The following is a 13,125-nucleotide window of genomic DNA, read 5'->3' on the forward strand; positions in this document are numbered from 1 at the left end:
TGCCAATTGCTCCAGAGAATTTATGAAGTTCTCTTTATCGCAATAGTTTTATACAAAGTAGATATAGGCTACGAATAATAGTTTTATATAAACTGGATAATCAATTATTATTATTATTATATTTGAAGTAAATCAAATATCACGACATTAATTATTAGTTTTAATTAAGTGAATTGAGCTGAAAATTAAATCTTAATCTCGAAAGAATAACTATTAAGTCTATGTGTTCTGTATCTTTCTAAAGTAATAAATACTGGAATTAGTTTTAAGGCGATTTCTGAGTGAATACTTTCTTCAAAATAATATTAAACATTATAGAAAGATTTTCAAGACATTCGAGTCGAGTCGAGATTTTTACAAGCAGTCTCGACTCGACTCGTGTCTCGACTCCAAAATTCGAGTCGAGAGATACATTTGTCTTGACTTGTCTCGAATTTTACAAAGTGTGTCTCGACTCAAATTCGAGTCAAGTCGAGTTGAGAGGTGTCTCGACTCGTGTGCATCATTACGTGTTACATCAATCACTTCCCTGTTAAACAAGTATAATTTTCTTGAGAATGTGAACACATGTATGTTGAGTTGTCCGTCGGGTTTATGTGAAGTCACTGTTCTTGCAATAGCTCATTCATATGTAATTGTTTGTCATACATTTTTTATTTTTATTTTCCCTTAGGCCTATACAATTTAAGATTTAAGTATGAGTTACAAGAACAGTGTAATTTAGTGTACGAGCAGCTTCTTCAGAAACATTAAATGTAAGTAGCCTTACGTATAGTATTGTAATTACTGTATGTACAGTATAACCACTGTATCGATAAAAGAGCATGCCGTACAGCATATTTAAGCCTAAATGGCATTTTCTTGGTCATTTTAAAAAATCCGAACAATTTGAAAATCCGAACTACTTGTGGTCCCAATTAGTTCGGATTTTCGACTTCCTACTGTATTTCCAAATATTTTCTCTTTCCAATTTTGCATATCTTTAACTCATAACAGAGGAGTTTTGATACACCCTGTATATCCCCTTGCCTAACTAAAGATAAATAATTTTTTTTTTTTTTGTTTTGTTTTGAAATATAAACAAACTGTTTTCCTCCTAGTTTCTGGAAACGTCGGAAGCGGTTAAAAATTTAAAAAATATTGAGAATTAATCAAACTAATACAACTTTGTATTATTACAACGGAGAGTTACAGTTAAGTTGGAATAGCCTGTCAACTCCCACATGTCTTCAACTCTGATTAATGCAATACCATTTCAAAGTAGAACGCACTGTGATAATCACATATGTCTGATCGAGAGAATACAAATAGAGACGGAAGTTAGTTTATATCAATTTAAATGTTCAAATGTCAGAACAGAATATTAGTGTTTTAGTCAATCCCATGATATTAAAAATAGTTTCATTAAATATTAAGAAAGGTTGTTCAACATTCATTAAATGAATAGTAGTTCCCAAAACACTCAAGGATCTAAAATATATTAACGAACTTAATGTATGTTTTATACATCTTAATGGAAAACAAACAAAATTACTTTTAGCTATATTACATATATGACCTTTAAGAATATTAGAATATAAATGCAACATACTACCGTATGATCAGCTGTTCGATTTGATGTTCGCAGAAAACAATGATCTAGCATGTGCAATTAGGCATAAAAGCACTTTTAGAAAGTAAAAATCACTTTAATTGTGAAAACTTGATAAGGTACACGAACGCTCCTTAGTTACGTATGTTAAATTTCTGATCGTTTATGTTATTTATTAGAATGGATCATATAACTGATCTTGGAGTCACTCTACAGTCAAACCTATCCTTCGATATCCATGTCAACAAAGTAGTTGATGAGGCCTTTAGGAACCTTGGCTGTGATTTCTCTACTACTAATGTTCTCAAAACACTTTACACTGCGTATGTAATGTCTAACAAGGAGGGTGTACGAAGTGTAAATCTCAGATTTCAAAAAGGTTTGTGCAGATTGTTAGGGGGGCTCATGGAATAAAGATCGGCACAACAAATTTCGGCGGAACCCCATATTTGGGTGGGGCAGTGCCCCATTTGCAATTTTCGGCTTTCGTAGTAAAAATCGGTCTTTTGATTTGAAAATTGACTTATTGTCTACAATCGTTGTCATTCGTTTTCATTTGCCTAAAGATACTTTAATTGTGGGTTTGGAATACCTATGCGTGTAGGGGTCCCCCTCACAAATTTGATATATGTTCTCTGTTCATTTTGACGAGCTGAATTCAAATATGTGATTAAAAGTACTTTGTGGAGTACATGTGCGGCACAGGTCTCTACCTAGTTTCTGGGATGCTAAATTACAAGTTGAAAGAGAACTAAAGGGCTTGAAATAGGAGTATGGTAGAATCAGTGGTTACTGTATGGATTGTATGTTTTTCAGAAATGGAACGCTCATCCGGTATTAGTAGCAACAATGATATTACAATGTAGGTGATGTCATATTTACTTTAAATTGTGTTAATATTTGATATTTTATAATTAACGATAAGCAAGTATGTACTGCAGAATCTTTTGATACTTGTACTAGAAAGCCCGTTAGTTACTTTGTGGCTAATAGAAATAGTATAGGGAACGTAACGAACAAAGAAAAATGACTTTGGATTACTCAGGGCGCGGGAGCGAGGACCTCTCTCCACTTGCTTACCCAACTGCTGCTTCAGCGAAGCCTGTCTGACCTAAAACAAATAAACTAATTTAGACATGGACAAACTTTGTACATGCATTTATTTGGTACTTATGAGTATTTTAAAATTATAAAATTAGTATTCAAAAATAGAGCACAATCAATTCTATATTGTACAAACAAAATTAAAAGGAACCCCAGGCGGGGTAAACGACGAAAAGATTGCGTGTATAATGTTAAATACACTCACAGTTAATTTGGCGCTTTTTAAACCATGCGCGACAAACCTATTTACTTCATTCGCCAAATGCACGCGTCCTTGGACAGACGCTGTTTCGAGTTATCGCCTTATATAGAGATTGCATTATGTTATTAGGAAGCCAGTGTCTTATGTCGCGTTATGAATTTTGTTTAGGTTCACTGTATTTATGTATTAACATACGTGCTAGTAAATTGGATACGTTTTGAACACGTGAAGGCTCATAATGAATCCTGTGAATATCATTTCACTTTTACAAACTGCATTTCCTGCTGAAAAATATGTAGCAAAGATTATTACAGATAAAAAAAAAAAAGAATTGGCATAATCTTTCATTGATATTTTACAATGTGGTTTGAAAGATCCCATTTTTGTTGTCGAAAAGACGGCAGAACTCGACATCGATTAATGCTTAACAGTGACCATAGCCGTAGACGATCCGGAATGCGAAGTTATAAAAAATGACATCCCTAAAGGCGATGCAGTACGAACAGAGTACAAGAAAAAAGTCGGCAAGTTTTGGAAATCTAAATCAAGTCCTGGAGGTAAAAAGAAATTCAAGTGTACAAACTATATATTTAAAAAGTAAAACATGCGTCGCAACTTTACCGGTGGGAAGCTCAAATTGGTAATCAAGGAACATGGAATGACAAATGTTCATCTATTTCCAATTTTGCGTATGCAAAGTTCATTGAAGCCAAAAGAGATTTCATAGATTTCATGGCTGTACATGACATGAATCTCCGGAAATGAGCAATTAAAAAAGCAAAAGAAATTAATCTTGGAAACTTTAAGGTTTCCAAAAGTTGGTGCTCCCACTTGTGAGGGGAACCGCCCCCCACACACAAGTCAATTTTCAAATCAAAAGACCGATTTTTACTACGAAAGCTGAAAATCGCAAATGGGGCACTGTCCCACCCAAATATAGGGTTCCGCCGAAATTTGTTGTGCCGATCTTTATTCCATGAGCTCCCCTAACGATCTGCAGAAACCTTTTTGAAATCTGAGATTTACACTTCGGACACCCTCCTTGTAAGGTGGAATATGCAGCAATAATATAGGGTTATATAATAGTAAAAAATATACTAAACAAAATCGGAAATATTCAAAATAAACTTGTGCGCTTTTTGACATATAAAGAAATAGGGCTATATCTGAAATTTGAGAAGCACGAGGATGTTCGAAGCAATACAATCATTTGAAAGCAGGAGAATTCATTTCGTTTTATCTTTTCTTACACAAAATAATTCATAGTACAGTAGATTCAGAATATTTGCTATCAGAAATCAAACTTCACGTCCCACATAGAGCAACCAGACCCCATAATAGCATACAGGGTTTGTATGATAAGTAATGAGACCAGGTCTGGAAACATTGTTTTATTGATCTGATCTGTACAGGGACTTAAAAGCTTTCGAAGTACTCTCCTCTTGCGTCGATGCACTTCTGCAATCGATGTTTCCACGCTGCAAACGCCCCCTGGAAGTCAGCAGCCGGCATGTCCTTTAGAAATGTGGTCACGGCTGCTTGGATGGCTGTGACGTCTGCAAAACGGGTTCCTTTCAAGCGTGGCTTCAGCTTCGGGAAGAGGAAGAAGTCGGCCGGGCTCACATCTGGGCTGTAGGGTGGTTGTGGAAGGACTTCCACCCCAATCCGGGTCAAAAAGGAGGTCACTAAGAAGGCGGTGTGGGCAGGGGCATTGTCGTGATGCAACTTCCACCGGCTAGCGATCGCCGGTCTTTTCCGCTTGACGCTCCTGTGCAGTCTCTCAAGGACTTGTTTGTAGAAGGCGGCGTTGACGGCTTGTCCTTGGGGTACAAACTCCTTGTGGACCACCCCCACATTGTCAAAAAAAACAATCAACATTGTTTTCACCTTTGACTTCGACATTCTGGCCTTCTTGGGGCGCGGGGACGCAGGAGTGTGCCACTCCGCGCTTTGACGTTTCGTTTCAGGGTCGTACTGGAACACCCACGACTCGTCACCTGTTATGACGTCATCTTCAAAGTTAGGGTCACTGTTCATGAGGTTCAACAGTTCCTGACAACAATCAACACGTCGTTGCTTTTGTTCGTCAGTCAACACTCGCGGCACCAGTTTCGCACAGATTTTTCTCATTCCCAATTGTTCCGTCACAATCTTGTGCACTGTTGTGTGGTTCATATCGAGTTCATCAGCAATCAATCTCAACGATAATCGACGGTCTGAGTTCAGGAGATCCCTCACTTTTGCCACAGTTTCGTCCGTAGTCACTGTTGTCGGGCGTCCAGCCCTCTCCAGATCCTCAACGCTTTCCCGGCCGTTCCGGAACGCACTGTGCCAACGAAACACCTGGGCTTTGGATAGGGCTTCCTCTTTGTAGGCCTCCGTGATGAGAGAAAGCGTCTGAGTAGCCGTTTTCCCCAGGCGAACGCAAAATTTGATCGCATAACGCTGTTCGATGGAACCCTCCATGTTTGTTGATTTTCCGCCGTGACAAGAATGTTCACAAGGGCTTTGTCCAAGGCTTGTCCGCGCTCCACTAAGGCTCGGAGCCAACTGACGCGCGGTGCGTTGCTTTGCTCGGACCCCCCCCTACATCCTCCATCACCGACAAACCCGCTCCAGCGACACGCGCGCCGCGGCGCGGCGAGTCTCATTACTTATCATACAGACCTTGTATTCCATCTCTCAGCGCAAAGGACTAATGCATTGGATGTATCGTCTGTCAGAAAAATGTGTTTATTGTATAATAGCCTAAGATGTCACAAGAGCACCCAGAAATAGATATTTTTAGTTATAGACACAATTATATTCTAAATAAATGAGCGGTATATCGTGGTATATGTATTTTAAGTGTAAAATATGTATTTTGCTATTTTATTACTATGTTACTATATTTGAATTTTAAAGTGTATTATCATACAATGATGGAAAACTGTAATTAGACATTTGCCTGTTGTTTTCCGAAACAAAAAAGTTTGTATTCTTTATTTCAGTGAAAAGTCACAATAAAATTGCGTATGTATTTTAAATATATGAATTTTCCTTGAGATTAATTTAAAAAAAATTGCAAACGATTATAGGTGATGATTGGTTTCGTCCCACATTTTCCAAAATACTGTGAAAATAATAATAAATAAAACATTAAAATTTCTGTGTGTAACTAGTTAGTACTTAAGAAACAATATTTAGTGTAATACTTTATGATTTTAATATACTTCAATTGTCAATAAAAAGCCTTCAAATCAATTACCGTGTTCACCCAAATATAAGCTGCGCATGTTATCCAAATATCAATTGTAAAAAATTAAGATGTGTTTTATATTCGCGACCTTACAAAAATTATGGTGTTTCCTTATATCGTACACAGAGAAAAATCCGTTCTCCAGACAGCGGTATATTGTACAAATATACGGTACCCTCTTGCTTACTATAGAAATATGTAGTCAGTACGGGACATACATTATACGTATGCTACATAGGCACTGCCCTTAGGTGTTACATCATGCCGTTGCAGGATGTCTGACATCTAACAGTTTTCCGTATATCACATGCATATACTTATGTTACCTTCGTCAGCTATATGTTATATACGTCCATTTGTATGTGAGATCCTGACCGCCTATATTGTTTCATACGGAAAGTACGTATAGATGGAACACTTATACAGAAAGTATTATAAAACATACGTTTCCAGGTATACGTCTGCTGTACGTTAAGTCCAAAAATTACAGGAATTACGCATGTAACCTATCTTTTTAAGTACGCCACCTACAATTTTTTTCCTCTCAGTGTATGCTGTTAAAAATGTGCTCATTTTTATTTTGAAATAATAGCATTATAGAAACTTGTTCGTTGTAGATACCGTAATGTTATCCAACAATAGTATTGCCAAAACGTACTCTTTGGTTCTCTCGTTAAGATTACGTTCGTTATTCTCAAGTTAGGATTGTCAACTTTTGAAAAATGGAATTACCGGATACTCTCCTGGAGTACATATATACCTACTCTTAAAATTGTGACGTCATCGCTCGTTAAAAAATGTTAACAACCTGAAACTAGTTACTCCACACAAAATTAAACGATTCAGAGTTCAAAATTAATATCTTTAGTTGCTTTTGAAGCATTTACTAAACTTACTTATTCCAGTTTTGGTTGATTCGGCGGCACATGTAATTTTTGTAGTCTACCATCAATAATACATCGTATTTAAAACGGAAAAGCAAATATAATTGGCAATATAATTATGGCATGCACAAAATATACTTGAAAAATAACTCTTACCAGCTTCGTTGGAGCTGGTAATGCCTCGTAATGCCTAGTCATACTCATAATGCCTACATACTTTTACTGGATCTGGATGTGTTATTTAATTGGAAGATGTCGCTGAGGATGAACCACTGCTCACTGAGCTCTTGAAAATGTACTTTTGTTGACCTTTAGCAGTTTTATAAAGTTCAGTAAATTTTCCTGCCTTCAACTCTTCAGCAAATTCCGTGAACAACAGATCGATATCAGAAAGAATTATATAAGCTTTGCTTTAACCATGCTCATCGACAAACGATTCCTTTCGTCACTCCGAAGATCGTAAAACTGAAGACGCGTTCGACATAGTGGTTCTGCATAGACTTAGTAAGAGGAAAAATTACCGGACATGTCCGGTTTTGAGGTCGTACCGGACACCAGACAAGGAGGTCAGAAACCGAACTGTTCCGTAAAATACCGGAAGGTTGGTAACCCTATCTGAAGCTGACACTGGTATTCGTTTCTACCTACTGAAGTTATTCTACTATAGCATATCGCCAATAAGAACGATCGTGTAAAGAAGGAAGCATCATCGAACCTAAGATAAAATAAAATATGTACTGTACCTACCTAGTCATATTTCCTTGAACTTGCCGATAAACAAATTACCTGTATTTTCTTTTCTTCCCTCGGTTATTTTGTAGTTTTTGCCCTCCCATTCCTTGAAATTTTAGGATGCGGTTCATATGTGAGTGTGGCTCATATTATATTTGGATTAATACGGTATATTGTGTTGGCTTAGAGACAAACTGGGCACAAATATAGATTATCTCAAGAACATTGACTGGCTTACTGGCTTATTTAAACCTTGTTAGGAAAATGTACAGATAAAATGTTGCGTAATTCTTTGATTTTTGTAGTTTTTGACAAATGTAAGAAAACTTATAAAAACCATTAAGTTATAACTTGTAGTTTTAGAATTTGTTAGTTTCACAGAACCTTCTGGTTAGTTTTCACAATACATCATGCTAGAAATTACATTGGTTAATTTAGAAATACAACAAATTACAATTTGTATTGTTGAAGTTGGTTAGTTCCATAATATATGTATCAAGTTAGAATTTGCATTAGTAGAATTTGTTAATTAAACAATGATATTCCCCAAATATGGAACATACCTTATCTTCTGGTGTTCTAAGATAGATTGAATGGTGATACTTTCCCTCTTGCCAATCAAATATGCCGATATAATATATCAGTTGATCTGGGAGATTTGTTAAGGATTTTATGATTGTTTTCATATTGTAACTTTACAGATACGCTACATTTGAGAAAAATTTAAGTATACTGATTAAGTTAATTTTTATTTAATAACAAATTCTTCATTAACCTACCATCGATTTGTACAAACCATTTGCAATTCTTAAATTTTCAGGACTACCTTATTAATTCGTGTTCAAAAAGAAGTTGGTTACTTCACTTTCTTCATAAACCGATCTACTGTCATTCATATACAGGGTATTTCAAAATGATGTTTCCAAATTTTATCGCGTATAAGTCAGAAATGATCTATGGGCATGAGGGATAGCATGAGCTATGACCTTGAATTCCGCCACCAACACTTGAAAGGATCAGGCAATCGTAATAGTGTTGCTAACTGCCACAGCGGTGAACTAGAATTTGTCGATTTGAAGCATTTCTGGGAAGGGATAACAGACACTTTGAATCAATCTGCAGCCTGCATTTCTCATCTTCATTTAGAAAAATCTGAACAATAAAGTAGCATATTTATTTAATAAGATGTAAAAGTGCACTCGGTCCGTTAGTTTCCTTACTCGTTTATTTTTTTTAATACATGATGATCGTAAAGTAAACTGAAATAACTAAAAATTATATCACATAACACCACCTATATTTGCAATCCATTCATTCTGGGGACCACGACTCATGTCCTAGCCTTAGGGAAATCGTAGCTACAGACCTGTCAACTCCTTCCCCTCTCATACAGGAAAGTTTGTCATTTTCTCTGGTAAAACAAAATGGTCCTATTGGTACCCTCCCTCCCGGGGTGGTTATTTATGACACAGATGGGGGCGTCTTAAGAGACACATGCAGAAGCCAAACTGGACACAGTGTTCTTGTGTTCAGTGAAGAGTGGTTCTTTGTGCATAGTTCTGTGTTATTTTAGTCTGTGTTGTGTGCTGGTTTGTTCCTTTTTAAAAAAATCATAATGGAGGGTAAGAAGAGCGGAAAACTCGGAGGATCAAAAGTAATTCACAGCCAAAGCAGAGAGATTTTGGTTAATGTTTATGATTTTATGAAGAGAGAGGCTGACAGTGGAAATCCAATTAATGTAAAACAAGTGCAAAAGCGAGTATCTGAAGCTACCGGTGTTTCAGTAAGTACACTAAAACGTGTTTTGAGTGAGCGGGAAAAAAACAAAATCACGGGAACGAGCTTTTCTACTCCGAATAAAAAGCGAGCACAACGAAAAACAAAAATTTCAGTGGATGATTTTGACAAATGCGTTATTCGTCGAACAATTAATGAATTTCATATTGTTCACGGTCAACGACCTTCTGTAAAATCACTGTTGCGAGTACTTCGAGAAAAGATTAATTTTAATGGAAGCACTTGGTCTTTACGGAAAATAATCCGTTCCTTAGGATTTAGATGGATTAAGGCTGAAAACAATAGACGACTACTTATTGAAAAAGATGAATTTCGGTCAAAGAGGTTGGCTTATTTGCGAGCTATAGATCATTACAGAACGCAGAACCGCCCCATAATTTACGTGGATGAGACGTACTTGCAATCACACAAAACAACACGCGTGGAGCGATAAGAAGAATACAGGTTTACTCACACCAATGTCTAAAGGACAACGCGTAATAATCATGCATGCTGGCGGAGAAAACGGTTTCATTCCAGACGCGTTAGTCATGTTCAAATCTGGAACGAAATCTGGCGATTATCACGACGACATGAATTATGAAAACTATGAAAAGTGGTTGAATTCAGTTCTTGCCACTAATTCCTAACTTGCCAAGTAATTCAGTTCTTGTGATAGACAATGCACCATATCACAATGTCTGTTTAGATCCTTCACCGACATCATCATCTCGTAAAGCTGTAATGATCGATTGGCTTGTAAGACACAATATTCCTTTCAGAGAAAATATGTACAAGCCAGAACTTTATAATTTAATCAAAGCCAATAAAGCTCGTTTTCGGATATTTAAAGTAGATTCGCTCCTTGCTGAATATGGACATACAGTTCTTCGTTTGCCCCCGTATCATCCTGATCTAAACCCGATAGAGTTGATTTGGGCTGCAGTCAAAGAATATGTAGCAGCAAGAAATACCACTTTTTCCATTATCGATGCGATGAAACTCGCCGAAGAGAAATTTACAATGATAACAGCGGAAGAGTGGAAGGCTAGGTGTGATAAAGTACGAAGATGTGAACAAGCATATTTGCAAATGGAACCTCAGTTAGACGTTCTTACTGAAAAAGTTACAATAAACTTAGCCGAGGACAGTGACAGTAATAGTGACTCTTCTGAAGAAAGAGACGACGAGACGGAAGACGATGATGATGAGATGGATTGTATGGACGGTATTGAGCCTTTATAAATACCTGAAGCTACAGGTAAGCCTATCATAATATATATAAGTTGCGTTAAGTAGTTATTATCCATTGTTGTTACTTATGTTGGAGGTTAGTATCGGCATGGGTTAGAAACACTACCAAAAAATCTTCCCTCTCTCTCCACTGTCACCCTCGCAGCGATTAGCGTTCTTCCTACCTCCCGCTTCTCATAGCTCATGCTATCTCTCGCGAGCAATAGAAAGATGAGGTTTGCGGCATGGTGTTCACACACACCTAAAATTTTGTTCTGTGCCAATACTTCTATCAAATCTCTCTCTTCTCTAATTTATTTATTTTTTTTTTTTCGTTGTAAGTGAGGTACATAATTTTTATAATTTGTAACACATATATATAATTAAATATTGCGGGTCAAATTTGTTTACAATTACTTTACTATCCACCAAAACTTACCACGATAATTATTTCAATAAATTAAACTATTTTTGTTACTTTTAAACTTTGTACTTCCTTAATATTTATCATTCATTTTGCAGAAATTAAAAATACACTTCAATCACTTATGGCTTCCTCACTTATTATATCTTTAACAGCAGAAATAAAACAAGTTTAAACAAGTCTGGACACAAGATTTGTTATCATAAGGTACGGACTATCGTCCTAGTTGCCCGATAACAAAATAGGCCTACATATAAATGTTATCGCTGCAAATTTTAACAATAATGTCATTGTTTTGCTTTATTGGGCAAGCTTTAACCAGTGCTATATTTAATATTATGTAGAAGTTTTCTTATAGGTGATACTTTTCTTTTACACACTTGTAGAGTTAAACATGTTAACTTTTCAACACCGCCATGTTTACCTACAAAATAGCATGACTATAACGCTGCCAAAATGTCTTGAGCCGTGGCAAAAATGCGAACTAAAGCTCAGACCCACGCGTTGAACCAATAAGGATTCAGCTCTTGCTAAGCGAGAGAGCTCTATCGAAAGAGAGTGGAATTTCTCCAGCCGATAGCACCGCTTGGAACGGAAGACAAGGTCTCAAGTCAACGTGGTATATCTATAGAATGGCACTTTAGAACGTCATTAAACGAAACTTATCAGTATGGTACACAAAGTATGTATAATTTTTATGAGAAACATACAGTATAGAAAACAAAATTTTAACAAAAAAAGAGGAATGATTTAGCACTATTTTGAAATTAAACATTTAAAGGCATCAGAAAAACCTTTAAGCCCCAAGATTATGCTAAGTAAGTAAAAGATGATGGAAGAATAAGTGGAATGAGAAACTGGGAGGAAACGGGATTACTCCGAGAAAACCCACGAACATGATGTTGTCCACCACGAACTTAATAGCGAGATAAGGATTTAGATGAAGTCTATTCTTGGATGCTCAATTAATATATTTTTAGTGCCAAGAGTTCTCTGTCCGTTATTTCATCGTATTCTTTAAATTGTTGTTTCGTGTCGGTGAAGGGCATCGTGTATTGTATATCAACGCCAGTTTTGTATATTTTTGCAGTCAAGTTGGAGTGTCACATGGACGTATTACAAACATTTTCGGCACCTTCTACTCTTCGAGTTTAACCGAGAATCAAATGCAACAAGAAGGGCCCAAACAATCTGTGCTGTGCACGGAACTGGTGCTATTGCAAGGAAATTGTTTTCTCGTTTCCAGGAAAAGCGTTTGATTTATTTGATGTCTCACGGTCAGGACCACTTACATTTTGAAAAATATCGTTTAAGTAATCTTGTTGAAGAGAATCCTCGTTAAGACTAAATAAGAACTGGTACAGTCCGCAGCAAAAAACCTGCAACATGACCATGTAAGTTTATTGTGAAACTACACCTAACAGCGCAGGAATCAACATAACGTCTAAGTGGCACGAATCACGTCAGGGGAAACCTCGGCGTCGTCCAATGCACACTTATTTTGAAGCAAAGTATTTCGTCGTTTCACAATAAACTTATATGCTCATGTTGCAGGTTTTTTGCTGCGGACTGTACAGATTATTAAACTATGATCACTTAACTATTGTGTATCATTAGGATAAATCGTATGCGTGGATAACCATGTGTTAAGTGATGAAAACAATAATCAGCCTTTAACCGTACGTATGTCATTGCTTTCTGTCATCTGTTAGCTTGCGATTACAACTAATCGTTCCTTCGGAACATTGTTACAGGTGGTGAAAAATATTGTCTGTATGCCAACATTAGGGAGATAGAAGAGTGGCTAAGTCTACCCGAGAAACCAACTCCCCGTGCTTTTAAAATAGTGCCTATCCACAAAAATCATGTTGAGTATCTCGTAAAAAAACAGTTTTCCTCCATAAAAATTATCTTGATTGTGTGGTGGTACAAAGAGGACAT

The 13,125-nt window shown here is 36.7% G+C and overlaps 1 protein-coding gene across 3 annotated transcripts in view; it reads right to left on the minus strand.

Moving 5' to 3' along the window:
- The window catches only part of LOC145660696 (DNA damage-regulated autophagy modulator protein 1-like), a 208,221-nt gene that overhangs the window by 14,187 nt on the left and 180,909 nt on the right, over window positions 1-13,125 (minus strand). The window contains exon 6 of one of the 3 annotated variants that reach the window (XM_081726046.1): window positions 8,315-8,400. The exons of 1 other annotated variant lie outside the window; for it this stretch is intronic. In XM_081726046.1, the coding sequence (XP_081582172.1) occupies window positions 8,315-8,400 (86 nt within the window). Of the gene's footprint in view, window positions 1-8,314; window positions 8,458-13,125 lie in introns of those variants that run through there. One more of the 3 variants, XM_081726047.1, reaches the window with a different exon arrangement.

The sequence above is a fragment of the Thermobia domestica genome, chromosome 9 (genome assembly GCF_964235325.1).
Source record: "Thermobia domestica chromosome 9, izTheDome1.hap1.1, whole genome shotgun sequence".
Classification (NCBI taxonomy): domain Eukaryota; kingdom Metazoa; phylum Arthropoda; class Insecta; order Zygentoma; family Lepismatidae; genus Thermobia; species Thermobia domestica.